This window comes from Nicotiana tomentosiformis, chromosome 2 (genome assembly GCF_000390325.3).
Source record: "Nicotiana tomentosiformis chromosome 2, ASM39032v3, whole genome shotgun sequence".
Classification (NCBI taxonomy): domain Eukaryota; kingdom Viridiplantae; phylum Streptophyta; class Magnoliopsida; order Solanales; family Solanaceae; genus Nicotiana; species Nicotiana tomentosiformis.
Genome location: NC_090813.1, coordinates 93,803,197 through 93,814,132, shown reverse-complemented (window position 1 = coordinate 93,814,132; position 10,936 = coordinate 93,803,197). Strand labels below are relative to the sequence as shown.

The 10,936-nt window shown below is 36.8% G+C and overlaps 2 protein-coding genes across 2 annotated transcripts; one reads left to right on the top strand and one right to left on the bottom strand.

Annotated features, from left to right (window-relative positions):
- Positions 1-599: 599 nt before the first annotated feature.
- Positions 600-2,023, top strand: LOC104087554 (signal recognition particle 43 kDa protein, chloroplastic). The gene has a single exon (XM_009592063.4). The coding sequence runs from the start codon at positions 717-719 to the stop codon at positions 1,827-1,829; it is 1,113 nt and encodes a 370-aa protein (XP_009590358.1). The 5' UTR covers positions 600-716; the 3' UTR covers positions 1,830-2,023.
- A 1,236-nt stretch (positions 2,024-3,259) lies between these two features.
- LOC104087553 (ABC transporter B family member 15-like) lies at positions 3,260-10,637 on the bottom strand. Its single transcript, XM_009592062.4, has 8 exons — positions 10,196-10,637; positions 9,851-9,905; positions 9,566-9,744; positions 8,939-9,396; positions 8,087-8,316; positions 7,430-7,740; positions 5,055-5,993; positions 3,260-4,853 (listed from the first exon to the last, which is right to left on the bottom strand). Exons 1-8 carry the CDS (start codon positions 10,427-10,429, stop codon positions 3,465-3,467), a joined length of 3,795 nt encoding a protein of 1,264 aa, XP_009590357.1. The 5' UTR covers positions 10,430-10,637; the 3' UTR covers positions 3,260-3,464.
- Between the last annotated feature and the right edge of the window lie 299 nt (positions 10,638-10,936).

Genomic DNA, 10,936 nt, shown 5'->3' with positions numbered 1-10,936 from the left:
ATTTGGTTTAGGGAATAGATGTACATGCTAACATGTAGTATTCATCTATGTCCGGCATCTAATAGGATTAGAGAGCCGACGTCTAGAATTTCGATTATACCGTTTTATTGAGTATTAGACTTACAGCTTGTTTGGATTGTTGTTGCATGTCATTTCATAATGTATCGTATTGTATTGTACTGCATTGTCTTGTATTGTTTGATAATACAACGTTGGGATAGATTGTATCGTTTGTCGTCGTTTCATGATATTACGCACTAACAATATGAAGAATAAACTCACAACATTACTAAAAAAAATAGGATAAAGAGTAGAATTATTATATAAAAGTATGATAAATAATAAAATATGATTATTAAATAATAAGGGCAAAACAGAGAAAAAAAATTAAGGAAACGACGCTATTACACCAAATCCGTCGTTCCATAATGTGATATTTTTCGTCATTACGTAACGATACGATACAATACAATTTAGAAATACTATAAAATAAAATTTAAGTAACAATCAAAACAAACATAGTATTTAGTATAACTACAGTCGTATTAAGACAGTATGTTAATTTCTGGCACTTGAGTAAACGCCAAAGGAGACATTCATTACGGTGGAAAATGAATAGATATAATATCTTATCCTTAAAGCATCCCCTCATAGGATTGTGAGATGCTCATGGCCATTCAAAAGAAGCAGAGCCCGATTCCCAGCGTCGCTCTCCAATGGATGCTCTGTTCGTCAATTCCTCTCTCTCCCGCCTCAAACTCAAATTCTCCTCTCAATTCCCTCCCACCTTCTCTCATCAACCTTTTATCCGTCTAAAGAAACTCGGCAACAAGAACAATTTCTCAGTATTTGCTACGCTTCAGAACCAGCAGCAACAAGCAGTCGCAGCTGCTGAAGAGGAAGAACCGGTACTGTTTGAAGATTACGATGAGGATGAAACGTACGGAGAAGTTAACAAAATCATCGGAAGTAGAGCAATTGAAGGTGGGAAAGGAATGGAGTACTTGATAGAGTGGAAAGACGAACATGCCCCAACATGGGTCCCCTCTGATTACATTGCTAAAGATGTTGTGGCCGAGTACGAAACTCCTTGGTGGAATGCCGCTAAAAAGGCCGACGAATCCGCTCTTAAGAAACTTCTAGAAGCTGACGACGACAGAGATGTGGACGCAGTTGATGAGGATGGACGTACGGCTTTGCTCTTTGTCTCGGGTCTGGGGTCCGAGCCGTGTGTCAAGCTGCTAGCTGAAGCTGACGCTGACGTGGACTATCGCGATAGGAATGGCGGCTTGACGGCTCTGCACATGGCAGCCGGCTATGTTCAGCCGGGTGTCGCCAAGCTGTTAATTGACCTCGGGGCAGACCCTGAGGTCGAGGATTATAGAGGACAAACGCCTCTGAGCTTGGCGAGGATGATTTTGAATCAAACGCCTAAAGGAAACCCAATGCAATTTGCTAGGAGATTGGGACTAGAGAATGTGGTTAGGATATTGGAGGATGCGATTTTCGAATATGCAACAGTGGAGGAGATATTGGAGAAGAGAGGGAAAGGTGAAAATGTGGAGTATTTAGTCAAGTGGAAGGATGGGGAGGATAATGAATGGGTGAAAGCATGGCTGATAAGTGAGGATTTGGTGAGAGATTTTGAGGCTGGTTTGGAATATGCAGTGGCAGAGTGTATTCTTGAGAAGAGAGAAGGTGAGGATGGGAAGGGAGAATATTTGGTTAAATGGACTGATATTGAGGAAGCTACCTGGGAACCGGAAGAAAATGTTGACCCCCTTCTAATAGAAGATTTTGAAAAGGGTCAACAGAATGTAGTAAGTTGAACTCTTCTCTTCTCATGATTTCTCTTTTGCCTTGTATTTTTTTTGGTGGTAATATAATGATGCTCTTTATGTATAATGAACTATAGTTATGGTAACTTATGTCCTTCTCAGGTTATTTGTGAGATTGAGGTTAATTTTATGGTTAATATTGTTTGATGGATTATTAAATTATCCAAAATCTTTTGTTTGTTTGATGGATTAGGTTATCATATGAGATAATCATAGGGTTTAGATAACTCCCTCAAGCAACTGCTTGGTGCTTGAAGTTAGATGTAATCTGTTTCTTTGATTAATTCACATTTGTTTGTTCTTATCTGTTTTAAGTTTTTCCGCTGTTGATTATAGTAACAAAAATAATTTCACAGTCAAAGGAGTCCATTTTGGGCACTGAATTACTTTTGCACCAAGACCATTAGTGCATCAAAAGATCTGGAGTCGCGGGTTTGTGCAAATTTTGATATTGATGTTGTAACAGGTTACTTAACATTCTAATTGTGGTATCATAATTTTTGGAAATCATAGATCACCCTTTTAGCTCCATATATATCATTCAAAATATCATGTTCAATTGGTGATTGTCTGATGTATTCTGTAGAGGTTGGATGCTTTTAACTCTTGAATTTCGTCATTGTTATCTATGTGGAATGAATGAGACATCTTCTGAAGGGCCATGAAGATTCTAGGAGATAGCATTATGTGAAAAGGTGAAGGAGAGGTTTTAGCAGTGTTATTTTGTTGACTTAGGATTTGAGGTGTTGCTGATAGCTCAATTTAACCAATCTAACATTGGTTCTTATGTCATGTTTAGTGTTTTAGTAGGTGTAATTCATAAAAAGGTAGGGGCGTCTGTAAATTGTTGAACTTTGTGTTTTTTATCTTTCACTGGTTGATCACCTCGAAAGGGGTAAAAAGTTGAATTTTATAAAACTTAAGGCGTATTTATTCCACGATATGAACGAACAATGTGTTTTTTTCCTGAAGCTGTCCAAAGCAGAAGCAATTTCAGGTAGTACAGATGATGTTTTCTGTTGTTTCCTATTGACATCAAATCCATGGAAGGCACTGCAATAGTGAAAATCCTGATTTGTGATTTCTCAGGATTCAGCTAATAATGTGATGCTTTCCTCTATTCCCCTAGATCCTAGAACTTTTTTGGCTGCTTCTTTTTCTAATTGCCGATTCATGTTTAGTGTAACCTGTTTCAATGATGACATTCGTTCTTACTTGATTAGTGTTTAAGTTGTGGATCCTTCGCTATGCTGGATTTCTAGTCTCTCCTGGGGTCTTTTAGTATTTAAGGTTATAATGTTTTACCGCTAAAACTGCTTGAACAGAATCTGTATGAAGCTCTAATACTCTTACAACAAGAACAAAAAAGAAAAATAAGAATGAAACATATAACAGGTCTGGTGTCGCAATGGAAGGTGGAATGATTCAAGTAACCAGCTGTAAAGTTATATGTATTGCTAAAATTACCAAAATATCTATACATTTAAAATGGGACAAAGACTTCCAAGCAGCAAACTAATATGCCAAAGGGTTCTTTGGGAAAGAAGGCGAAAACAAGAAACAAAAAAGAGGCTGCTGATTTTCAAGATTATTTGGGAACACCAACCTATCTCATTTGATGAATGATTAACTGATGTAGGTGTTGCTAGAGTTTGGTGTTCTTTGAAGGCTAACAAGAGAGTAGTAAACTCCACTAGGCCCTTTGGCTAACAAAGAAGAGTGAGTCCCTTTCTCCACAATTTTACCTTTGTCCAATACAGCAATGGTATCACAATTCTGTATAGTACTTAGCCTGTGTGCCACCACCACACTTGTTCGCCCGACCATCACTCTCTCAACTGCATCTTGTACTACTTTCTCAGATTGACTGTCCAATGCACTTGTTGCCTCGTCCAACAATAGCACTCCTGGATTTTTTAATATTGCCCGTGCTATCGCGATTCTCTGCTTTTGGCCTCCTGACAACTGCAGTCCCCTGTCCCCACACCAAGTCTCATATCCATCTTTTAATGCTGAGATGAAATCATGGGCGTTTGCTGCCTTCGCAGCCTCAATTATTTCTGATTCATCCACTTCTTCTGATGCTCCATAGGCTATGTTTTCCCTTATGGTTCCTGCAAATAATGTTGGTTCTTGGCTTACAAGTGCAATGTGTTTCCTCAATGATCTCAAGTGGTATGATCTTATGTCACGGCCGTCTATTTTCACTACACCACTTGAGGGATCATAGAATCTTTCTATTAGACCTATTATAGTAGATTTTCCTGATCCACTTTGTCCTACCAATGCTGTTGATTTTCCTGCTTCGATTTTTATTGAGAACCCCTTGAAGATAATCACATTGGGCCTAGCAGGGTACGCGAAATCCACATCACACAGCTCGACATTGCCCGTTATCTTCTTGGGCTTGTAACCTTCTGAATCCTCTGGCTCGATTAAGGAATATCGATCCAACACTGAAAAGACCGACCCAACTGCATCGGCACCTTTGGCGAGGTCGTTCGTCATTGTTCCAGCATCCGCAATGACACGCCCAGTGCTAACTAAAATCATGAAGGTCTGGAAGAGTGCCTTTGCTCCAATTTCCCCTGCTGCCATGAGTTTGCCACCATACCAGAAATCAAGAGCCCAAGTACAGGTCATGAGACTGTTGGAAGTGCCAAGCCCAATTCCAGCGAACCACGATTGGCGTATACTTTCTCGTTGTGGGCCTTCTTGGGCTTTCTTGAGCATTTGTAGGATTCGTGCCTGGGAGGAGAAGGCTGTTACAGTTCTGAGATTGGAAACTGCTTCAGCTGCCAACTTGCTGCTTTCTTCTTGTGACTTTATGGATTTCTTAGACATGCTTTTCAATAGCACTCTCTTGCAATAGTAGCACACTATGATGAGAGGCTGGACCGCGATCATAACCAATGCAAGTTTCCACGCGATAACTAGGCCCATGGTGCAAGCAATGGTCACTGCCGAGACTGTTTGAATGAGTAATGCCATCCTGTCCCCGACCAAAGACCTCACCTGCACAATTATAAAACCAGTAAGTGTTATCTTCAGACTTTTGAACAATAGTGCATACAAATGTAAGGCCCCAAAAATACATTTAGCTTTTGCTTAATGATTGTAGTCTTAGCTTTTGGTTGGTCACAGGCTCACAGCAAAGCAAGTTGTGTTAATTTAGATTGTTGTTGCAGTAAGTGTTAATAATACTAAAGGACTTACCACATTGGCATCCTTGGCTAGTCTAGAGCAAATAGCACCAGTGGAATTCTCGTCCTTGTCATACCACCCAATTTCAAAAGTAAGCATCTTGGACAACATCCTTTCCCTAACCCTTTTAGTCAATTGCTCTCCCATGGCTGCAAAATTATAGTGCTGAAGTACATTGACAATAAGGGAAAAGAATGCCAGCCCGAGGAAACACAGAGCATATATCTTAGTCTTCTCCTTAATCTCATCATGACTAGGCAAGAAATAGACAGAAATCATTGACCCCATTGCAAAAGCATACACTGGTTGAACTCCACCAAATAATATTGCTCCTATACATCCCAGCGTTGCTTCCTTCCATTCTGGCAAATTCATAGCCAGTAGCCTTTTAAATGAAGGTACAGGAAATACTTGTTCTGTAGTACTGGAAATTGTTGCATTTTGATCCACTCTACGGCTTTGCGCAGCTGAGTTTGCTGAACTTGACCGGCTCACAATTGAAAGCCTTCGGCTACTTGTATTTTGTATGTCATAGTCAGAGGCGGATCCAGGATTTAAATTTGATGGGGCAAAGACAATGTTTTTATTGGTAGGTGCAATGTAGAATTCATCACTTGGTTTTTCAGTTTGTTGGAGACGGACTAAGGAGGTGTATAGTCCATTTTCCTCTTCAATCAGGTCGTCGTGTGAGCCAATTTCCTTGACTTGACCATCTTGGACCACGGCTATAAGGTCAGCATTGCGAATAGTGGAGAGGCGATGGGCTATGATGATTGTGGTGCGGCCAACAGCGGCCATGTCTAGAGCTTCCTGCACGACGCGCTCTGATTCAGAGTCAAGTGCACTGGTTGCCTCGTCTAGGAGGAGTATTCTGGGCGATTTGATTGTGGCTCTTGCTATGGCTATCCTCTGCTTCTGCCCCCCTGACATTTGTACACCTCTCTCCCCCACCTGTATGCATGTTTGTTCATGTTAAATCTCAGGTTTTTATGTGGTGAAATTCATGGACGAAAAATTATATTACGTATAAGGTAAAATATTACTTGTTATTGACTAAAAATAGACTTTAAACACCCTTGCATATCCTACTAGCAAAGGGTGTTCAACCCTTATTAAATTTCCTGGTTTCGCCTCCGTTGAAATTGTAACTCTCGAGTTTCAAAATGATAACTCTCAAGTGCATATGTTATATTGTACAAAACATAGAGGGACATTTTGTATGCGTGCATGTAATTTTTCTACAAGTTCTGAAAATTTTCAGGCATAAACTAAATTATATAAGTGCAACGGATTTGATTTTTGATATGTTATTTAACAATGTATCCCTTGTTTCACTTTTATATGGCAGGTGTTATAAGAAAAAAAGGCATTGTGTTCACACTTACAAAAGTAGTCTAAGAACGTGTAATTGTGACATTTCTATGCGACTATATTATTAAGTTCAAAATGAGAAGTTAAAAAGTTAAAAAGTTTTTAGATATAAAAATGTATAATTTTACTAAAAAAGAAAACATACCACATAAAATGAACACTTTGTTTTGATCTAGTAGTACGAATAAACTTAGTTGAGTAAAATATCTTTTGCATTTCGTTGCAGCACTACCAAAAAAAAAATAGAGTTTTAGATTAGTTTATTTGGTCAAATTACTTAATGACATATTCCATAGCAGAACCCACTTGTTTGACAACATGAAAAGAAAATGACATCTAACAAAAACATTTTGACCTTTCAAGAACCGAGACATTATAAAGCATAAGTTAAGTGCATTCGGAATTCCTTGCACACAAAAGAATCAATCATTTTGACTCAAATCGTGGTAGCAAAAGCTATTCATTAACAGCGACTTATATATGGCCAGTTTGAGACACAAGTGGAAATCAGCACGAGAACAATTTTAGCAAGATAAGAACTCTACTCCTCCTTGTTAGCGAGTCAAGTTGAGAGTAAACAACTATTTTCAGTTTTAAGAGAAATGGTCCAAATATACCTATCTATGATACGAAATATATTAATTTTAAGCTCGGTTGCTTTGAGATTATTCATACTTTTACTATTAGCCAATCATCTTGTGTTTGTTCGTGACTTTAATAGAGCTTCATGTGTATTTGACAAGTTTTACGTGTCAAAATACTTCAAAGAAGAGGTCTAAATTTATCGCTTTACTTTTAATTTTGGCTTAAAATTATCATTCACTATACTGTACGAAATGATTTGTCAAACTAAAATTACATATATATATATATAAGTATGTATATTTTTTTATTTTTTTTTTATATTAGATATTTTTGACCGTTTTCCACAATTTTTATTTCTCATGATAACGTATGGATAAGGACAACTAGGAAGGAAATTGCAGGTTGATAAGTACAAATTAAAGGGAACGCACCTGGGTATCATAACCCTGAGGCAACTGACTGATGAAGTTATGAGCATTAGAAGCTTTTGCAGCCTCAATAACTTGTTCCATAGATGCATCCTCTTTCCCAAAAAGTATATTTTCCTTAATTGTAGTTGCAAAAAGTGCTGGTTCTTGACTCACTAAACCCATTTGAGACCTTAGCCACTTGAGCTGCAACTTTTCAATAGCGACCCCATCCACAAATATCTCTCCTGCAAGTGGTTCGTAAAATCTCTGTAGCAATGCTACTACTGTTGATTTCCCAGATCCACTTCCGCCCACTAATGCTACTGTTTTTCCTGCAGGGCGAAGTTAGAGGATTAGGTACCAACAATATTTAGTACTATAGTCAGTCTCTCTATAACAGTATCCCTATATAACAACACTTCACTATAAAAGTCAAATTTTTTTTGGAATCAATTTTCATAGTATGTTATAATATATATTCTATATAACAGCATTTCTCTATAACAACCAAAAATATTCGGAACAACCGAATATAAAGAGATTTGATTATACTAATTTTTACTTTAATTTTATATTTGTATTAGTAAATTTATCAAATATATATAAATATTTAATTATGAATTTAGTAACTAAAACGAACAATAAGTTTAGAATTCATAAAATTTCAAATTTTGGTACCTGTTGGGACTTTTAAGTTAAAGTCTTTCAAAATTATGCTTTCGGGTCTCGAAGGGTATGCGAATTCCACGTGTCTGAATTCCACTTCCCCTGTTACGCTTTCCAGTATTTGGCCTTCCATGTTATCTGAGTCTATTTTTGGTACCCTTTTTATCACTTCCATTACTCGTTCACCAGCTGCACTTGCTTCGGAAAAATACTTCACGTTGGACAAACCAGAACCCAATGATCTGTTTGGAGTGCAAAAAAACCCATGTTTTATAAATTAATCAGAAATCTTTTTTAAGATTTTTTTAAAAATTTGAAACAACAGGAGTACAAACTACGACGCACATTAATTATTTTAAGGATTTTGGTGTTATGTAGTATTTGTCAAACTTGTCATATCTGCGAAATAAATGAACAGTCCAAAAAATTGAACCATAACACATTTCCCAGGTTTGAATAACCGTTTCATGAATAATTTAAGAGAAAAAGGCTGCATTGAATATCACGGAATTGCAGCAAAATGTTTTTCAATAAGCAAGTTAGTTTGATATGTCAGAAGTCGTTCTTCAAGAAAAAATAATTTTCATCTAAAGGAGGAAATAACTTCTTTCACGTATGAGCAAACTTATTTTTTCCCTAATTATCTTAACTTTTTAATTCCATATTACTTATTTTAATTAATATTTAAATACTTTTATTATTTTTTATTAATTAATCAAAATATTGTTGATCCTTTTCATTCACTAATCAAATATCAAAAATATTTTCACAAAGGACATTTTTCAATAATTTTCGACATAGTAATAAACAAACTTAAAGGAGAGAAAAAAGGAAGAGAGAGTGAGAAAAGGTAAAGATAATTACAGTCCACCGATAGCAATTGCAGCGCCGACGGCAAAAACGGTGCCACCATGTGCTCCATTATACATGACCAATCTGCTACCATAATAAGACATGAAGGACCAAATTGCAAATACTATGCCATTACTTCCAATGGCCAAACCTTTTGCTAAACCTTGCTTTAGTCCCAATTCTACAGTTCCCTCTAGTGCAGCAGAGTACTCTGCTATAGTTTTGTTTTCTCCTACAAACGAATAAACTGTTCTAACCGAAGAAATTGCTTGCTCCACAACTGTTCCAGCTTTGCCATATTCGTCCCTGATTTTTCTGACTATGCCCATTAGAGCCCGCCCGTACATGAGACCTGGTATTACTAAGAAAATAACAAAGGGAAATCCTACTAATGCCAGCCTCCATAGCATCAAGAATCCTACCACGTATGATCCAATAAAAGCTGCTACGTTCATCAAGAAAACTGGAACCTATATATATGTCCAAATTATAAATAATGTCAGCTAAACCTCAAAGAGTTCAAATTCTGTACATTCATAACATTGCTATAAAAATTCATTACACTGTCGATCGGTATTATATAACTTATAGCAACACATTATTTTTTTAGACTTGAGTGGAAAAGGAAATTAAACGAACCTTTTCACTAATGCAGTCTTGAATGACAAGACTGTCACTTGAGACGCTAGTTATAACGTCGGCTGTGCTAGCAACATGTAGATCAAAGTAGCCAACATCTTGCCTTAGAACTGCTTTCAAGTATCTTATTCGTAGCCTTGAAGCTTGCCTCTCTGCTGTTCTTGTCCAACAAAATCCCTCTATAGCGCAAAAAAAAAAAAAAAAAAAAAAGGAAAAGAAATTTTTAAATTTGATGCAAATTGAGATCGAATGAAAATCAATGGATTGGAAAGAGGATAGACAAACCTAAGAAACAAGCGACCCATTGTCCACATGCAAGGAAAACCAGAACCAAAGCATTCTGCAATCAGATCATAAACCAAACTTTGTTAATTCATTACTATATATTACGGTAAGACGATCTATATAACACCATTCCTATATAACAACACTTTACTATAAAAGTCAAACTTTTTTCGGAATTAATTTTCATGTTACGTTATAATATATGTTCTATATAATAGCACTTCGCTATAACATCCAAAAATATTTGGAACAAACGAGGCTGTGATATAGAAAGTTTTGACAACCAATCCATGTCGCTTCTTTGTATGAAAAAAGTATTACTACTTTTTAATGTGTATTTGTTACCTCATTGATGTGGTGCGTGAAATTATCGGCGTTTGAAGTGTCAGTACCACCAAGATTGTTCATGAGTTTGCTGGTGACTATGAGCATTATCGGCATGGAAAACCCGTCGCAAACTGCTCCAAAAAAACCTAAAATCATCAACAAGATATCTGCTCTATCGGCATGCATGAAAATTGACACAAAAGAGCCGTAGCTTTTCTTTTGTATCATGGTTTTACTCTTCGTAGGAGTCATTTCTGATCACTTAATTTCCCTAAGATTAATTCTCCCCAACTACTCTTTTGTTGCAATATATGCTATTAAGTCATCTGACAACTTAGAGAAAGACAAATATTGAGACGGTTCACAACTCAATAAATAACAAGTCTATGTGATCAGTTATATATAGAGGAGAGGGAGTCAGAGAAATTAAGAAAGAGACCTGAGAGACATGGGGAATGAAAGGTAGCACGATTTGGTGGTATTCTATAAGTAGTTCGTATTGAATACAGAAATAGTAAAAGCTATGTTAAAAAAATATATACTATAGTAGAGAATTAAAATATTAAAAATTTAAATTCATTGTACATGTGCCTGTAGAGTGTATCGCGGTTGACTTTTCAAAATTTTACGAGTATCGTCATTAATGACGATCATAGCTCGAATGATTTAGTTTCAGCGTCACCAATGATCTCTTTCACTCTTGTAGTTTATATATATAGCTGGAGAGTAGTTCATCTTTTAATGAAAATAAGTAGTGTT

Bases quoted from the DNA above. Each gene is read 5' to 3' on its own strand.
- LOC104087554 (XM_009592063.4), top strand. From the start codon at position 717: ATGGATGCTCTGTTCGTCAATTCCTCTCTCTCCCGCCTCAAACTCAAA.
- LOC104087553 (XM_009592062.4), bottom strand. From the start codon at position 10,429: ATGACTCCTACGAAGAGTAAAACCATGATACAAAAGAAAAGCTACGGC. The intron at 9,397-9,565 runs GTTCGTTTAATT...ACATATATATAG, and splicing joins AAGACTGCATTAGTGAAAAG to GTTCCAGTTTTCTTGATGAA. The intron at 4,854-5,054 runs GTAAGTCCTTTA...ATAATTGTGCAG, and splicing joins TAGCCAAGGATGCCAATGTG to GTGAGGTCTTTGGTCGGGGA.